Source organism: Anabrus simplex, chromosome 5 (genome assembly GCF_040414725.1).
Source record: "Anabrus simplex isolate iqAnaSimp1 chromosome 5, ASM4041472v1, whole genome shotgun sequence".
Taxonomy (NCBI): Eukaryota; Metazoa; Arthropoda; class Insecta; order Orthoptera; family Tettigoniidae; genus Anabrus; species Anabrus simplex.
Window position 1 is genome coordinate 379,121,745 of NC_090269.1, and position 20,475 is coordinate 379,142,219.

The following is a 20,475-nucleotide window of genomic DNA, read 5'->3' on the forward strand; positions in this document are numbered from 1 at the left end:
CAAAAGTAATCTTTCCATCCCGGTTGTAAGAAATAACTACCAAACGATGTCTGTGCATAGGCAACACTGCACCGAGGAGTCGATCACATCAAACAAGAAAGAAGCAGAGTGAGCGGAAGCAGTACTGAGGGGGGAGGATAGTATGAGAGGTTTACCGTGGTAGGTACCAAACATTAAAAAAAACACCACCTTTCAAAAAAAAATTTAGATGATCAAGTGTATTGGAACAGCAACTTTAACGAGAATACAGTACACACTAACATTTTTGGAGAAAATAGATCCTCAAATATACCCTGGACATTTTAAGAAAAGTAGCAAAGGGATAATTAAGCTAAACCTACAGAATTAAATTGACCAATATATATATAAGAGTTTAAATAGGAACTGCCATGCAAGGTCCGTGCTTTAACAGTTTTTCCAAAGTTATACGGATAATCATCTCAGATGATATATTTCGTAAGTAGAGTTTCAAAACCTTTGAAAGAACAACTTTTTTTTTTTTTTTTTTTTTTTTTTTTTTTGTCAATAAAATTGGTGAAAAAAAGTTCATCACAATATGCACCTTGTTAAGCAAGAAGATATAGTCTGAGCAAAAATCCCAGACATTGATTATAAAGGCAAAATAGCTCAGGTCCCCGTTTTAGAGGAAAAGTTTTCAAAAGGGGACTAACCCACAGATAAGTTTGGACAAAATTACAAAAAATCGTTACATAGAACACTGTGTCAGCGTAAGTCTCGACCATATGATGGAACTAGATCACAAAACCAGTTTTCTCAATTATTATTATTATTATTATTATTTTGAAAAGAGAGGTGTCACACACACAATCACCTCAAATGATAATTATTAATATTATTATCTGATCAAATTTGGAGGGAACAAGTACACTTTTACCATGAAGATCAAGAAATATTTGGCCACACACAAAAAAAACGAATATGCCTCCAGGGCGCCCGAATATAAAAAAACATATACACCTAATAAAAGAGAAAAGGGTAGGGTAAAAAGGAGGATCAGTACAATAAGGATAAGTGAGGATGAAAAGAAAGGAAACTCCAACTGCGTAATGCTGGAGAATGTTTGATCTGCCAATAGATGTTTTCCAGAATCATCTAAGGTTGAGAAAGTTCTGTTTGACAATGAGGCTCAGTCCACATCACCAAGTGTTCAGCACTAAAAATCAATTAATCTTAATCAGTTTGAAGATGGCAAGGAGTTAGACTCGAACCAAGGCCTTGAAAGTTTTCGTAGCATGCCGTCACTCAAAATGCTGAAACAGGCCGAGTTTAAAGTTTCCAAAACAAGTTTAGTAAACGATATGTTTAGCTCACCAAAGTCCTTTCAGAATAACTCCATCAGCTGGTAGGGAAGAAAATGGCGCAGCACACGGCAAGCCGTGCGAGGTCCGTAGTCCCTCCACACACACACACACACACACACACACACACACACACACACACACACACACACACACACACACACACACACACACACACACACACACACACACACACACACACACACACACACACACACACACACACACACACACACACACACACACACACACACACACACACACACACACACACACACACACACACACACACACACACACACACACACACACACACACACACACACACACACACACACACACACACACACACACACACACACACACACACACACACACACACACACACACACACACACACACACACACACACACACACACACACACACACACACACACACACACACACACACACACACACACACACACACACACACACACACACACACACACACACACACACACACACACACACACACACACACACACACACACACACACACACACACTATTTACAGAAGATGATGCCAGTCTGCCCAAGACGGGCCAAGCAGTCCAATATATACACGCCCGGAAGCGAAGACCAGTTCATTCGAGAAAGATCATGTGACGTGGCAGATGATGTAGTAGGTGCGAGGCAGACAGAAAGACAGCAGTCAGTGTGTCGAGAAATGTCGGAGGGTAACGACAGGTGAGCAAAAAGTAAGGTAATTCCAATGATAGGAAGAAGTATTGATAACCAGAGCAGATAATAATAATAGCATATAGTCTTGTAGAAACATAAAATTGTAGAGTATGTGGAGATGTACATGCGACGAAGTGTGCAGAAACTCGTAGAACGTCGATGGAGAGGTTATTGCACTAGCACGTTACATTAGTAAAAGGGTTCTCATTGTAACCAAAGGATATTGCACAGATTAATATAGGAATTTTCGAAGGTTATAATAACACTGTCATTAAAACGGGCGTTCTCTTCTGCTACAGCGGCCATGGTCGGATGTGTATCTGAGTCCGACATCTCGCTTTCGCCCTAAGTGCCTGTGCTGTAAATTCCTCTTCTCCCTTGAATCATCCGTAGCACTCTTATGACGTCTTTTTCATAGGTTCTTTATGTCCCATAACCAAACCGAATAGAAATGAATGTTTGAGGATTTTATCAATTTCTTTAACGCTAAATGCAAGTTTCGCCCTATTGTGAATTGCATTAAATCGAATATAAAATTGCATCGCTCTTGCAGAAGAATTTTCAGGGCTGGAAATTTCTACCATTAAATGCGAGTTTATGCTGAATCGAGGTCACGCGAAATCGGGGTTATACTGTATTTAGAAAAGACTACATACAGTGCCACAACCCACTCAGTTATTCTTCCTTAACTACCTTGCACTTTTTCGCTTGTACTCCTTTTAACCCTCTTCATTTTCTGTGCTCTTATATTCTCAGTCATTCATCAACCAGTTTTAGTATTTCATGAATAATGTATTGAGCCTACTAGGTCTTGTCTTTTCTCTTCATCAACTGCTCTACTAAATACATTCCTACTGAGTGAGTTGACTACACGGTTTGGGTCACATAGCATGAGCTTGCATTTGGAAGATCATGGGTTCAAACCCGTTGGAAGCCCTGAAGATGGTTTGCAATTGTTTCCCTTTTCACACCAGACATATTCTGGGGCTATATGTTAATTTTGGCCACAGTCGATTCCTTCCCTGTCCTATCCCATTATTGCCCTGAGACCTCTCTGTGGCAGTGCGATGTAAAACTTGATACAGTTAGACAAAATTTCTTATTTCCTTTTTATCTTAGCGCGGTCATACCATCTGGGCCCAGCTTCTCTGTCTTCGTCATAAACTTGCACCATGTTAAGTCTTTTCGAACTTGCTGTTCGTATCTCTACTCCAGCCAACTTTAAACATGCTTCAGCTCCCCTCAGGCTCAGGAACTCTGTTAATTGGCTTTCTAGTGCATCTCTCCATTCCTCCAACCATTTCTCTGCAAGTTCATTTGTCTCACTGCTTCCATTACCTTGTCATACATCTTTTCCAGATCAGCGAAGTCCATCAACAAGCTCTTATTGCCTTCTTTGTACTTTTCCACACTAGTTGTCTCGAGAAAAATATGGGATCTGTTGTTCCTCCTCCGTGCATTAAACCAAACTGCTTATTGCTAATCACCACTTCTTGTCTCGATCACTGTTCGGTCACACTCTCCCATAATTTGATGTTGTAACTCATCATTTTGATTCTTCCATAGTTGCCACAAGCTTGAGTATCCACTTTTCTCTTTTATATTGGTGTTGGAATCAGCACACTTTTTCTCCATCCATTTGCCATTTCTTCACTTTCTAGTATGTTACTGAATAGGTCTATGAAGCAAATCATTCCTTCATTTCCAGAGCTTTTTTCTTTACATTCTTTGAAACTTTACCAATTTTTTTATTTGTCTTGTTCCAATGTTTTAAGTATCACTGATACCAGTGGTTTTGGCCATATGTTTTAAGATGATCGTGGAAAAGTCCTCAGGAGAAGATCTAGGAAATCATCCATAAAATAGATCTTAGAAGACATTCGATCAGAGATCTATGCAGTAATGAAGAAAACAGCTATCACTCAGGTGGTATGGAACCATTTCATGGCACCAGACCCATCCTTGGACTGAATACTTGTTGATGATGGTTTTCAATATCATTTTGAACTTTTATCATAATCATCATTGTCAACACATTCCACCTTCAGCCTAGTCTGGTAATAACGTCTCCCTCTCCAATGCCTCTCATCTTCCCACATTCATCTTCTATCTTTATCCAGTTTCCTTCTTTTTCCAGCCTTTTTCAGTTTAATAAGAGCTAATAAACCTGAAGTATTGGAATTCTTTAAAAGTGTATAATCTAAAAGATAAATTGTGTTTGTCTACCCCTTAGTCCTGTTTTTTGATACAGAGTTGGTATTTAAAAGATAAATGTCGTATTAACTACTTTGAATGCTAAATGTGTATTACTTTTTGTTGCAGGGCTCGAGAAGCTGCTGATGAGGCAGCTAATGCTATGTTATCAGAGAGTTTTGCAGATTATGAATCTGGTGGCTATAGTCCCCAGTATCTTAGTTCATCTCAGTTGGACCCAGGAACTTTCGTGACCACTGAAGAGGATGATGTCCAGAGATTGGCATTTGCTCGAATGCAAGTTCAGGGCACAGGAAATAGAGTAGAGGTATGAGGACACTAGTAAATCATCATCTTGCACTGCTTCCAGCCTTGGCCAGTTCTGTTTAAAACATAAGTCTCTCCATTGTCTTCTGTCTTCCCACCATCTCTCTGTCATCAATTTGGTCTGGTCCTCCTCTATTTTCTTCACTTGCTTTTCTGCTCCTTTTAGCCATCTGTCTCTTGGTCTCCTGCCTTCCACTTCCATCTCATGCATTTTCCTGGGTATCCTCTTCTTCATTCTCTTCATGTGTTTAAACCGTCTAAGCCTTGATTCCTCTATCCTTTCCTCCAATGGTTCCACATGCGCTAGTTCTCTGACCTTCTCGTTTCTTATCTTATCCATTTTTATTACTCCTATTCTACCTATCAGAAATTTCACCTCACCAGCCTGCTTCCTGCTTTTCTGTCTTTCCATCATTACCCAAGTCTCTGAAGTATACATTAGTATTGGGATAATCTGGTATATCACTCTTTTGCTGTTCTGGGAACATCCTCACTCCATACTAATCTTCTAACAGTTTTTAATAATGTTCCTACTTTTCTCCATCTGCTCACTTATTTCCTTATCTTTTCTTCCATTTTCATGTATTAAGTTGCCTAGGTACTTGAAGTTCTCGGTTCTCCATCAGTCGGTACTCCTGTTCTTGGTCTATCCTCCTTCCTGGTTATAAACAACATCTCGTTCTTCTTTATACAAAATTTCACATCATATCCTTGTACTATTTTATCCCATGCATCCATCTGCTCCTGAACACCATCAAATCATCTACAAATACCATTGTTTTCATCTTTTCTTCCCCAGTTTCCTTTGCCACGCTCAGCATTATATCATCCGTTGTTACAATGAAAAGTAATGGTGTAAGTGCACTTCCTTATTTCAAATCCTTCGTCTGTTCTAGCCAATCTGTTCTCTCTCCTACTTTCACACAACTCACACTCCCTTAATATTTCTCCTTTACCCTCATATAGTCCGTTTCCCCCACTCTTTTGTTTTCCAGGGCCTTCCACATCTTGTTTCTGCATGCATTATCGTATTATGCTTTTTCAATACTGTATTTGCTCACATATAATTTGCACTTTTTTGACCAAAAGTAAGTGCAAACATTTTTGGTGTGTGATATATGTGGGGATTTGTGTGAGAAAGATCATATTACAATTCAATACAGATCAAAAGCATGAAGTTTATATCCTATGATACATATTCCCAAAAAACCCTAAAATTTGCATTAGGCTATTGAAACAAGACAGCTGGCATACTTATCCTATTCATTGTCACTCCAATCTCCAAGCTGTCCTCACATGCATTATTCTGGTAACCATCCCATACTGCATCATCCTGACTTCTATCCAACGCATTTGCTATGGCCATCTTCAAGAAACCCTTCACAATAATGTCTGTCAACACCATAAGCCCTGCCCGCATAACCCAATCACACACGAGTTCAACTGACGGCCTCTTTACTTAGCCTCCTGGCGTCAGCTCATGCTCCCCTCCTGCCGTCCATTTGGCATACAGTTTACGTATGTTGTCCTTGAAGGTCTTGTTGACGGAAATATCAAAGGGCTGTAGACAATGTGTGAGTCCAACAGGAATTACAAGATCAGTTTTAATTTCCTGAACACGTTTCTTCGTGTCTTCCACCAAGTGTCCGCGGAAACTGTCCCACACTAGCATTGCTGGGCGTCAGAGCAGTGCCCCTGGCCGTGCTCCACACACCATACAGACCCAGTTCTGGGCAAGAGTTGTATCCATCCATCCATCCTTTCTCTTGAACCCGTACGTGAATGTCTTTGCGAAACTTCACTTTAGGCTCTGTTTTTCTTTTGAAAATAACGTACGATGGCAATTTTCTTCCGTGTGCGGTTATTGCTAGCATGACAATGCAATGCTGTTTTTAACACCCAGTTATACATACAAGCATGCTAGATTCTCCCTTCTTGTTGATGGTAGTGTTGTAGTGTTGCATGGCATGTCAAAGTTTATCAGGGTTTGATCTGCATTGCCAATTTAAGATAAGAGGTAATTGTTTTTCTTCCACATTGCTATCACATGGAGGTGAAAATTTATGATTTTGTCACTGAAATTGCTTGGCATTCTCTCACAGAGAGATGTTAACCTTCACAGACACAATCCCTTTCGAGTCATAAATGTATGGATCCAACCCCGGCTCGCTTTCAGATCCGAACAGCTGATTCCTCCTTTAATCGCTAGTTTGCGCGCTTTGAAATGTAGCATCTCATGCGAGATAATAAAGCCATCATTTTGCAATTCTGTAAAGTAATGAAGCAACTCGTCTTCCAGCTCAGAAAACTTACTAGATTTCGGCCCTCTGAATGTCTTACATGTTCAGTTAGTGGTTTCTAGCGCAACTTTCTGTTTACGCCAGTAGCAAACATTAAAGTCAGTCACACTGAATTCTCGACCAGCAACTCTGTTACCATGTTCTTCAGAATATTTTATCACTTTGAGTTTAAACCCAGCCTATGACTCCCACATTTTTCCATAACTTAAAAACAACATACACAAGAAAACTTAAACTGAGAAACAACGATGAAACGTGAAGACAGAATACCGGTACTTGTCAACAATACCACAGTTCGACGATACCTAATACTGCGATCATTTGACTGCCTGGACAGGGAAACACTCCCAGTTCATGCGATCAGCTCTGCCAGATGTGTAGCGATAAGCATATTCACAAAGACGGAAGAGTGAGAGGGATGGCGGAGTGTGACCGACTGGCTAGGAATGTGGCCTTGGGGCAGGGATTTCCAAGTTAGGTATTTTTGTTACAACAGCTAGCCTCAACCGTTCTGCAGGTAGAAAGAAATGCAGCTTCTTCTTGTACTGTCACGTACAAAGTACTGTAACACCAACTGGTACAGTCCCAGTTTTTAATGTAGGTTCGTCTATGGAATACCCAAACTTTATTTCGTGTACGTATTGTATGTCTTTATGGTAACGTCAGAAATTAATGCGGGTTATATGTGGGGATACTTTTTCCTGCAGTTTCAAATGTTAAAAATGGGGTGCGAGATATATGTGGTGGCAAGTTATATACGAGCAAATACAGTATTCAAGAAGGCCATCAATTCAGATCTATTCCACATTCATAATGCCAGTCTTATACTGTAGCTGTCTTACAGCTAAAGTTAGATCTACTGTGGACCTTCCTGGTTGGAAGCTGTACTGTTCTTCTCTCTGACATCCTTCTTTAGCCCAAATCTCTCTCTCCAAAATCTTTTCAAAAGTCTTTGTATAATGACGCATTACAGTGACTCCCCAATCGTTTTTACACTACCTTCTACCTCCCTTCTTGTAGATACGTACAATTATTCCCTTCTTCCAGTTTTCTGGTATCTTCACCGTCCGTACAACTCTCATCACACAGTACAGTCGGTCATTGTTTCCCCATTTCTGTAACTGCTCCACATTTACCTCATCCAAACCTGGCATTTTCCCTCATTTCATCTTCCTCAATACTACTTCCACTTCCTTCCATTTGTAGTTCATCTTTACCATCTTCAATTCCTTCTCTGAGATTTCATTAGGGTTTAGCAATTCTTCAAAGTGCTCCCTTCACCTCGTTTTGAATTCCTCCTTTTTCTTCATCTCCTTACCATTTTGAAATAATCCATAAGATCTTCCCTTCTCTTATTTTTAACTGTTCCATATAATACTTTCTTACTATCTTCACTATCTTTTTTCATCATCTGGGTCCACTTTTTATCCACCTTCTTCTCTCTTGCTTCCACCATCCTATTTTAGAACCATGTCCTAAAAGCAATTTTTTTTTTCCCCCTCCCCCACTATATCTTTTGTTCTATCATTCCACCTTGCTGTTTCCTTCCATGTTTTCTTCATGCTACTCCTTCCATATACTACTACACATTAATTCAGTCAACTAAAATTAAACATTGTTAGCAAGTCAAACGTGCTTATATTTAATTGTGGCCCATTTTTCTTTGTCCATAGAGTGTTATAACTGCAGAAGAACAAGCTCTCCAACGAGAAGCCAGGAAAGGAATGCTTGGTGATGAAGCAGAGTTTTCAGTGGAGACCACGCTGGACAACCAGGTTTATCTCTGGTCTGATAAATATCGTCCACGAAAACCAAGATATTTTAACAGGTAAGTAATTAAAATGTTTACTGGAGTAGCCCATACTGAGTATATTCCCACCTTTCTCTATGTCATCAGCTGGGCTGAGTGGTTCAGACGGTTGAGACGCTGGCCTTCCGATCCCAACTTGGCAGGTTCCATTGTGACTCAGTCCGGTGGTACAGTGGAACCTCGATTACCCGTTCCCGGAAAATACGTTTTCCCGGAATATGCGTTCAAATTACGAGGTCCCGCGAGCATCGTAATTAAATCACGTTGTAAAAGTCCCGCATTATCCGTTCCTCGAAGAAACGATTTCCCGGATCAACCGTCCAGAAATTCCAGTCTTATCAACGCTAAATCCTCAATCAATCGTTTTTTAATAAACTGTGTGTCTCGAAAGGACGGCTATGGCATATTTATGGATCTTGGCGTTAACGCCCCGTGTTTGCAATAATTAAAGCAAGTACTGTACTGGTACTGGAAAAGCGATCGGCAGTGAACTTGCATAAGGGACCATCTTAGCATCGCATTCGGGTGGTAAGTTATTGTTTAGAGAATGTCGGGAAATCATAAAGCAGAGAGTGGCCACAACAATTGCAAGGAGGCGCGGCGCATTGAAGACGGAACGAGTTTCGTCAAATGTTCGCACTTATAAAACGTCCATATGTTTACATTTTTTCGATCGTACTGCCGAACACGCTTTCGGCACTTTGCTCAGGGCACTGTAGAGTAACTGGGCTTTCAGACAGGAATCGAAACTGCTCCTTCTTAACACAAATTTAGTATTTTTGATATTATCGTACATGATTATGTTAGCGAGACCAGAACAGATGTTGCACCTTACATTTAAAAAAAAGAAAGCCATGGGAGGTCTTGGGATTGCCTATTACTGTCTAGGCCCTAATGTAAGACTGGGAATTTTACGTTTTCGTGTTAAAATACCAAAAACCGCAGTCGTTTTATTTGCGCGCGTTACATTTTAAATGGTTGGTATCATTTTCAACTCGTTGTGACACGTGCAGCGAGCGCGCTTTCCAGATGACCTCAAGGTCACGAAACCGTAATTTCTAAATTTTTGATGATATTTCTTTTATCTTTCCAATTTTACTGGATTTGTGACGCGCAGAACTGAATATAATGCATTCTAGAATTTTTAAGAATCGATACTTACATTCGAAATCATGTTTTCGAGTTCAACATAACCTTTAAAAGTCGATGTAGGCCTAATTTGCGCGATACGAGATTTCCAGAAACTGACTACGAACTGTATACCAGAGACCAAATTACAATGAAAGATTAAGAAATGAAGGGATTTCGCCATCATTTTGGGTGCTTTTGTATCTAATGTGCTTTATTTTATTAGATGAGAGAATTAAAAAGCTACTTGTGGTCGATTGTCGTTTGGCTTGGCGTTATTAGATTTTTCGAAGAGTTTGGCTAGCCTAATCAAAGTTGCTGAACTAAAAGAAGTTTTCACGGGAAACTGACGAAGATTCCCCTGTAAAATTGAATATAAATTATCGAGATTTTGAACTCTCGTACCGGTAATTAATGCGGTTTCATCCAGAGGGCCCGGGTTCGATTGCGACCAGGTCAGACAATTTTACCTGGATATAAGTCTGGTTCCAGGTCCACTCAGCCTACGTGATTACCTTTAGTTGTGGAGCTATCTAAAGGTGAGATGGTGACCCCGATCTACAGAGCCAGGAATATCGGCCGAGAGGATTCGTCGCACTGACCATGCGCTCTCGTAATCTGCAGGCCTTCGGGTTGAGCAGCGGTCGCTTGGCAGGCAAAGTTCCAATGGGGCTGTAGTTTGGTTTGGTTTAGGAGTTTTTGTAAGATTATAATTATACATATTTCATTTTTGTGATGTTTAGCCAAATTGTTGATGGTTTTCATTCAATCCCAGATTTTCCGTTTTCCCGTGTTGTACGTTTTATTTTCATGGTCCCTCGAAAAACGGAGAATCGAGGTTTCACTGTATTTGAATGTGCTCAGATATGTTAGCCTTGTGTCAGTAGATTTGCTGGCACGTAAAAGAACCCTGCGGGACTAAATTTCAGAACCTTAGCATCTCCAAAACCCGTAAAAGTAAGATAGAAGGTCTTAATAATTGAGTAACTCCACCTTTACAATACTGTACAATATCATTCCTTTTTATTTTATTTTAAAAAGGGACATGTTTTATGTCTTCCTTATGAGACATCTTCAGCCTAAAAATAATTATTTAACTGTCACTAGGACTAATGAGAAATTTGCCTATAACATCTACAGAAATCCACAATGACAGATATTAACCGTAAGACGGGATTCTTTTCACCCTCGAGCTCAAGAAAAGCAACTTTCTTCAGTTTGATCCATAGAGCTTTCGGTGTCCGGATAGCAACCTATAGAAGAAAATGAAAACAATCTATAGTCTGGCATATCTGCCAACTCCTCCCGTTTACCCAGAAACTTTCCGTTTTTTAACTCGTCTTCCAATTTTCCGAGTGATTTTTACTTCCGCCTATTTTTGACCAATATAATCTCCAGTGCGGTCAATACTCTTCCCTAGGATAAATTCTTATGTGCTTGTGTAATTAACGCAACCTCCTTCGCAAACGTATTTATTTGATGCTTTATCTGGCGAGTGTATCGTCCTCCGTTAATCTCTACGAAAGAATAAGTTTATTATGTGGTGCAATCGTCCTACAAGCGAGAGAGGCTAGCGACTCCATTAATCGGTATGAAAGAATAAGTGTGTTATTATGTGGTTCACACTCTGTTAATATAGTTTGTGTGCATACTTTCGTTGGAGTTGTAGGCGACGTGTTTTTTCTTACGATTCTGTGCATTCTCCTTGTCAAAATCATATGTTAATAATGCATGAGACATATTTATATGTATTGTATGTGGTAGTCTCGCGTATTTCAGTGCGTTTGTGTTCATTCGTAGTTCATAATTTTAATTACAGTAGAAGTCCGATATAGCGAGTACGGCATATAACGAGATCTCCGCTATAACGACAATATTTTGCTGTCCCTTCAAAATTCCTATATTAAACTGTGTATTAACCTACGATTACAGTGAGAGTCCAATGACTGACGCAACCGTTATTACGAGTGATTGAGCGCGCGAGATTTTTTCCATAACTGGTATTTATGCACCCCAGCGATTATGTTGCACGTGATCGATTACCTTCGGTATCGTTTCCTCGCTATTTCCACTAGAGAGTTCTCTTGTCGACATTCGAAGGCGACGTCAAAGTCGATTAGTAATACCCGTCGACTGCTGTTCCGTAACAAAAATTCGAAATGAAAGAGGGCATATTTCATAATAAATGCGTAAAATGTGTCCGATAACCGTTAACTCTTTAAAATTAAAGGCTGACTAAATGATCGCTTAATTTTAATGCAAAATACTGCAATTAAGTAAGAATGGGATAGGCCTAGACCTCGAGATATGGCAGAGTGCATAATTGATTTCAGAGACTAGTTTATATTTTCTCACTTCTGGTTAAATTATGGAAAGGCTATTCTCGTGTAAATTTATAGCAAGAAGATTATAATTTCTCTACTGGCGCTTGAAGCGTGTTTTCATCGTACGTATAGTACTGTTAAGTTAGGATAGGTGACGCTGTTTGAATAAGAAAACGGAAAGGTTTGCCACAAAATGCGATCGATCATCTTCGGTATGGTATACAGTAGTTTTCTCACCATGTGCAATTACGAGCTCTCTCGTAGACATTCGAAGGCGATGTTGGAGTTGATTAGATATACCCGTCGACTGCTGTTCTCTAATGAAAATTAGAAATGAAAGAGGATAACACGTTTTCGTAATAAATACGTAAGTAATGTTGAAATGTTTGCCACATAAGCCTCTGGAGTGATACCGTATTTCTCCGAATCCAAAACGACGTTTTTTTGTCAGAATCTAATGCAAAAACTCAAGGGTTGTCTTGCATTCGCGGCCTAACAGTAACGAATACCATTGGCAACTACCGCAGTAACCACGCTGCTTCTTTTCACACGCGAATGCACACCAAAAACTTATTGAAAATAAACAACTGCCTCTTTATTATACATCGCTAGCCGCGACAACGGGTTGTACAGTGCCTGTGTGTAACGTCACTGGATCTTGGGAAATACCTAGTGAAGAGAGAATTACGTTCTTATTAGCCTGTACAAAAACGTTTCTCAAATCTGCAGAATGGCATCAAAACGTGTGAGCCTTCGTATTCTTAGAAATGGCACGGCTACTCACTGGCACAGTTATAACACGTCTACTGTACCTGACGCTTAGTAAACTTAAGTTTTATAGACAGTAGGAACATTTTCGAGATGGATAGCCGTATTGTAAAGATACGTGCTACAGGTATTGCCGGAAAATTATCAACGGGTTCTCGTCGATATTATGATGCCAATTTTAAGTTAATGGTTATTAAACACTCGCAAATTGTGCAGCTGCAAGAAAATATGGTATAGGACTAACTAAAGCCAATATTTGACGTTAGCGTGAAGACAAAGATAGCTAAAAAAAAATGCGTACTGTACAAAAAATGCATTCAGTGGTCCGCAACAAGGACGCTTTAAAGAAGTCAAAGATAGAATTGTGAGGTATGTGCACTAAAAGCTCAAGGGCAGAATGGCCATACCGTGGTGCAACAAACTCGTTTGTTGACCTTCAACGTCCGCGATTAGGCCTATACATTGCCAGTCGCTGAAGTTGGCCAAACCCGGCAAGCGAGATGTGCGTGTAACGGTAGCCGATTATATCTGACACTGAGTAAAAGTAACAGTTTTATAGACAGCAAGAATATTTTCCTGATGGATCGTCGTATTGTAGAGACACATGGAATAGGTATTGCTGGCAAATTTTCAACGGGTTCTCTTCGGTATTATGATGCCAATTTTAAATTAGTAGTCATTAAAACCCGCGGAAATAAAGAATAATTGTACAGCCACAAGAAAACGGCATAACGAAAGCCAATGTTCGGCATCTAAAAAAGCCTACTGTACAACAAAGGCATTCATATGATTTTTTGAGCCTGAATTAAATTTTTTGAAGGAAAAAGTGGGGTTTGTCTTGGATTCGGAGAAATACGGTACTATAATTTGTTCAGAATTAAATTAAATACACACTGCCATGAAAAATAACAAAGAAGTAATCCAGTGTGGATATCATCCATGGAAACGCATGTTTTGAACAAACTGATAGCCGTTTCATACCGATTTTAATGTGTACAGGGGTTTTTCTGCATTTCATACAAAAATCAGGTAAAACGACAATCCGCTGTAGCGAGTAAATTTTTCGCTGTTATGAATTCTCGCTATAACGAACTTGTACTCTACTTGAATGTATCTCAGAGGGTTGTGTCTGTGACAGTTTCTGATTTTCTCTTCACGTTAAGGCCACAAAACATAAACGTTATCTCAAAGTGTTCAGAGATACCTATAAAATTGAATTTTCGTTCATTTTACAATCTAATAAAGGAAACTATTATGCATTTTGTTCCGTGTGTCTATGTGATATAAATTCATATGTATGTATCATAAATGAGAACGATTAGGTACATTTTCTTGTCACCATTATTATGTTCTTGGTTTAAGATTTTAAATTTAGTAGTCGGTTTGCATTGTAACTGTAGATATATATGCCTTTTATCTTGTCCTTTTTTTCATCGAGCCTGTGGCGTAATATACGTGAAAAAAATCCCAGAATTAAAAAAAATCTTCCTATTTTTGATTTCTAAAAGTTTTAATAATTAGTTGACAAATTTATTATTATCATTATTATTATTATTATTATTATTATTATTATTATTATTATTATTATTATTATTATTATTATTAACAAATACATCACAATTGGGAAATAGCCTGGTGGCTATGATCACTTACAGTAGTGTGATAATCAAGTAAAGTTAAAACACAATAACCCAACAACAACAACAATAAAAACAACTACAACAAGAGTACAACAAGCAATTCCATGGAAAGAAAATATTACAAGAAATACTACTAGTTTAACATTCTAAATCTAGCATCATTATATACAAATTCACACACACCTTAAATATTTCCATTGCTTAACACTACGTCTTACTATACGATAGGTTGAGCTTACTACTAGCTTAACATTACAACACTGTCTCTTGCCGTAACCATTAATGCACTGATCCAAAAACTTAACAAAATAAGACCATGAACAAAATATGACCATGAGATAAAATATCACACCAAAACAGTAGCTTAAAATTACTAAAATCTCTAGATAACACACATCCCAATTTAAAATTTTTTTTAAAAAAATAAATCCATGAACCTACTAAGCTGGCATAGCAGGGGGAGAGGTGATACTCTCACGTGGCGCATCCCAGGTGGTGGATAGGGGGTCCTAACCAGCTTGCCGGCAGACTTGAGAGAAATAAAATACCTCTCTTGGACCAAACACACAATCCCCTGTGGGTGGGGGACGCAGACGAAGAATATACCCACGGTATCCAATGTCTGTCGTAAGAGGCGACTGAAAGGGGCGACCAAGGGATGATCAAATTAGAACCATGAAACTACTTGCCATTAGTACCACCATACAGAGAACACCATGGGTCGATTTTCCTTGCGCGTAGTACCACTATGTTAGGTACCAAATAGGTTTGTGATCAGTAACAAACGAGAGCGCGACGGCTTTTACAGTACCTGTGATTAGTAGCACTATACAGTATGAGCAAAACCATGGGATGACGGAACCCATGGTTCTGGCTTGCCTATGATTAGTACCCACTATATGAGGAATACCACGGGATAGTACGAATCCCTGTGGTTAGTATACTTAGGTTATGAACACCATAGGTTTGCGTTGCCTGTCAATGGCGCCGCAATGTGCAAAACACGGTAGGGCTGTAATTCATGTGCGAATTTCATTACCTGTGAGTAGTACCATAATGTGTGGAATACCGCGAGTCTACGCTACTTTTGATTAGTACCGCAACTTGACAAATACCATGGTTCTACTTTTCTAGAGGTAAGTACCATTATGAGGGGCCGATGACTTGGATTTTGGACCCCTTTCGACTACAAGCATCATCGATTCAGTATCATGATATAGAAGCAGTCCCTTGGTCAGTAAAACTATTGTTTTACTTCACCTTCTGAGCATGTGAGGCACTGTAGGTTGGTTCCACTAATTGTTTTAAATTCATATCCATCCATCCATTCATTCTTTGTCCTCACATTTTGAATTGTGTTCAGTGGAGGATTTTGGGTTTTTTAATTTGTCATTTCATTTTGTCTCATTTCGTACCATTACGGGCCGATGACCTAGATGTTAGGCCCCTTTAAACAACAAGCAAGCATTTTTTTAAAAATATTATGAAATATATTAAAGACTGAACCACTCATCAATAATCAATAAAAAAACATAGTGGGATTAAAAGCATAAATATAAACTTTAACATTGTAAGACTCTAAATGTCTGTAAAAAATCATTGCCATGAGTACGAATTATAGAAACCAACACAGATAATCCTAAAGCCCCCTCACATACTGAAAATGTCAAAAAAAACATAATAAAATAAAGCTCTTAATAAAAAAGATTTAAATACATAAAAAGCAAGTCAAATGGGCTTAATACAATAAAATCTAAACTTGACAATATTGATAATAAATGTTTAAGTTTAGAACAAAACAGTCATACCCCTACAAAAGAAACTAAAATCAGTGTAACTCAACTTATACTTATTACCACTGTTTTAGTAGTTTAATAAAAAAACACTGGTCTTGTAAACTAGTATTAAGATATCTCTTCTAAAACTCAGAGGTAAGAATACTCTTCTCATTAATCCCTGAAATTAATATTTTTACACTAAACTACCCTCTGAATTATAAATATAAGAATCCTTATTTTACTACTAGCTTAACATTACAAAATTCACACAAACCTTAAGCATTTCAAAGTTTTACACTATGACTTACAACAACAACAACAACAACAACAACAACAACAAGAGTACAACAAGCAATACCCTGGAAAGAAAATATTACAAAAAATAGGCCCTACTACTAGTTTAACATTCTAAATCCAGCATCATCATATACAAATAAATATACAGCTTAAGTATTTCCAGTGATTAATATTACGGCTTACATTGCTACAGGTTGAGCTTACTACTAGCTTAACGTTGCAACACTGTCATATACAAATTCACACATACCTTAAGTATTTCAAAATCTTACACTATGACTTATAGTAGATTGAGTGACCCAGCATTTTAAATACAGCACGTTCATATACATATTCACACATACCTTAAATAACTCACATGCCTTAATACTACAATTTACAGTGCATAAAAATTTACATTGAAATTTACACACAATTTACAGAATGCTGGAGTCTATTCTTGAAGCATCTTACATTTTTTTGGAAAAGCTCTAAGACAGCTGCAGGTAATTCATTCCTGTCATCAATTCCCCAATTTACAAATGAATATTTACCATAGTTTTCTGTGATCTACTATACCCTACAGGGCATAAATATCAATGCATAATCAAACTTACCTGCTTACCTGTTACTAAATAAATGCACCAGCTTAGCTGCAGTCGGCAGACGGTCATTTACTGGGTTCTCGTGACGAGAGTATGGGGTTAGGAAATATACTATATTTATTTTAAATTACGAAATGAGGGAACTCTAGTTGCATTTTAAATGTATAATTTACAAAGCATAAGTTTCTGTGTTCATAATCAGTTTTTCTTTACAATAGACTGCACTCGTAGTGCAAAAGATAAATGCCATAAAGGCTTACATCTATAATTTCCAAAGACAACATAAAAGAGTTTGATGATTCTGCACAGAGGCGTAGATCACAGAACCCAAAGAAAGGAACGTGTCCCCTACATGGAACAGCACCAATAGACCTATAAAATGAAAAGACATGATGGTAAGATCAGAACTGTCTCGCAGAAATAAAGCCATTGAAAAGGGTCCCCGCACATATTGGGGAGTACACTGTAACAACTGCAAGCTATTGAAATACTGAACAGATAAACGTTGACTCAACTAATTGTAAATAACAAGGATAATGGGCGCCACCTGCAAAACAATTGCAGGAATATTTAAGTATGTAGAGCAACGAGCCACTCCCTCTCCCAAGGCGACGGTCATCAGGCTGACGTGGCTCCAGACTTACTTTATAACTTTCCCTGTTGCTATATAACCCCTGAAATTAAATTTGGGTAACATGCCAGGTTCAGCCTTACTCCACTGACAAAAGACTCACTTTAAGTTTGATTCTCTGACTTTACTCCCAGAATAAGAACTAATATGTGACTAACACCAACAAAATCAACACTTATGCAACCCACTTAGTGCTTGCCGTTTACATAGAGCAAATATACACAATACTACCCAACAAAATCATCTCTTCACGAGATTTACTCGTTTGCCGTCTACAAAGGCAAATTACAAACCATTAAAATCACCAATAAAAAATAGAACATCGAATAAGAACTAATATGTGACAAACACCAACAAAATCAACACTTATGCAACCCACTTAGTGCTTGCCGTTTACATAGAGCAAATATACACAATACTACCCAACAAAATCATCTCTTCACGAGATTTACTCGTTTGCCGTCTACAAAGGCAAATTACAAACCATTAAAATCACCAATAAAAAATAGAACATCATTATACTTTTAACATACCTCCAGGTAAGAGCCCCACTGCACTCCACTGTTACCGTGAATCCTAATCTGGTAGAGAAAAGTACGATGACTATTTCTCTACATATGGATGCAACCTTCTTTACAAGGAGCATCCCTAACCTTATTTACACTTCTTCGTCGACGTCTTGAATCCTTTCCAATTGCTGCCTGGACAGAAAGCGTTACATGTCCGGAGGCAAGCAAACAGCAAAATTCTCCATCAACTGAAGCTGCATACTCGGGTGACAAGTTACAAACAAACACTTTCTTTTACAGAAAGTCCACTGCAAAGCCGGTAAGTCGTTGTGATTATATCATGTTCACTCCATAACAGATACTCACGAACAATAGCAGATCGTATAGCAAACTGCGCAAATACGTAGCTCCCGCAGACCAGTACAAATGAGAAACACGCAGAATCAGCATCAGAGTCAGAATAAGTATCAGAATCAGAATGAGAATCCGAATGACTCGCCGCACACGCGTACACACTTATATATGCTTGCTACACGTGGTTATAGCGTCCTGAAAAGTTTACTGGTAGCAACGCTCACACCGGCACTTCTTCCCGCATCACTCAGTCAACCCAAACCTCGCTCAAAACAAAGCCCTCGCATTGGCTATCGAGTATCTGATGTGACATAGAACGTCCACTCATGTATGTCCACATTGATTCACTCCAATTCTTCAACCGATACAACCTGCCGTACCCCGTGTTTCCAAGCCACTTGTTGCAACACATCCAACTGACTTCAACCGTCCTTCCCGATATAGTCGCTGTTTTCCCGGTTGCACAATCCTTACGGCTAGGCCATATTTACAGACTCTTTCCCAAACGGAAATTTATACAAAATATAATGAGGCACATATGCAATATTCCCTAACTGTACATTCTTCTTATAATATTACGTTTTTACATGGTAAATAAACAAAATTACATGATTTTAACATTACAAACTATATACAAAAATTTCCTAACCTAAAAACTCGGGGATCGTACATACGTACGGTTACAAGGCGTAGATCACTGAACCCAAAGAAAGGAAGGAACGTGTCCCCTACATGGAACAGCACCAATAGACCTATAAAATGAAAAGACATGATGGTAAGATCAGAACTGTCTCGCAGAAATAAAGCCATTGGAAAGGGTCCCCGCACATATTGGGGAGTACACACACAAATAGCAAGTTCGAATCTACTACTACTGGCATATCTCTCCCTATCGCGCATAGAAATATATATATGGATGCGAACTCAGGTCCATTAAGCGATCACTACATTTACAAGATATACTAATACAACTAATTCCTTATAGTCAAGATGTCCTATATATAATTCATGACAATATTAACACGTAACCGGAAGGAGAAAAGAAAAAAAAAAGACAAATCAAAGAAACATCACTGTCAAATGCTTCTCTGTCTGAAGGGGAATGCCTTACCACACAAATAAACACACACACGGATGCCAATAATAGACATCAAATTAATCATCTGGAATTTTAAAAAAACACAAGAGAAACAGAACAAAATTAACAATTCACATGCAGACATACAAGACGAAAACTCCCCTTTAAACGGGTGTGGGTCGTGTCTTTGACCTGCTGAGTGGGGTGGGGATCTCTCCCTGGCTAGCAAAAAAAAAAAAAAAAAAAAAAAAAAAAAAAAAAAAAAAAAAAAAACAAACAACAGTAAACAAACACACCTCCTCGACCTAGTTCCTCTCAGCTGATCCGAACTTGATGTGACAAGGACTCTCATTCTTCCACTCTTACAAGCGGGCATATCGGCTTCTTCGGCCATTCCCAACACAAGGGATCATTTACTTTCACAAATACAAAAAAAAAAAGCTCAATCGCCTGGCCGCATCTAGGGCCTATCTCATTAAATCAGGGTACTCTAACGTACCAGTTCATAATGAACGCTAGGGCGCATCTTTCATATGGCGCAACATCTCTTCCTTGAGTCCCAGGTTCAAGTCAAGTGCACAGTGAAAAACTCTGTCGGAAATTCAAATAATCTTACTGTTACGACGTTGCTACAGTTCATATGCCGTCTCACCCAAATCACTGGAAACCATGCAATAACAACATGCAGATCCCGACATAAATTTAACTAAC

The 20,475-nt window shown here is 38.7% G+C and overlaps 1 protein-coding gene across 1 annotated transcript in view; it reads left to right on the forward strand.

Annotated features, from left to right (window-relative positions):
- The window catches only part of cactin (cactin, spliceosome C complex subunit), a 197,070-nt gene that overhangs the window by 119,194 nt on the left and 57,401 nt on the right, over window positions 1-20,475 (forward strand). The window contains exons 9-10 of the mRNA XM_067147717.2: window positions 4,366-4,564; window positions 8,537-8,691. Coding sequence (XP_067003818.1) covers window positions 4,366-4,564; window positions 8,537-8,691 — 354 coding nt within the window. The remainder of the gene's footprint in view (window positions 1-4,365; window positions 4,565-8,536; window positions 8,692-20,475) is intronic.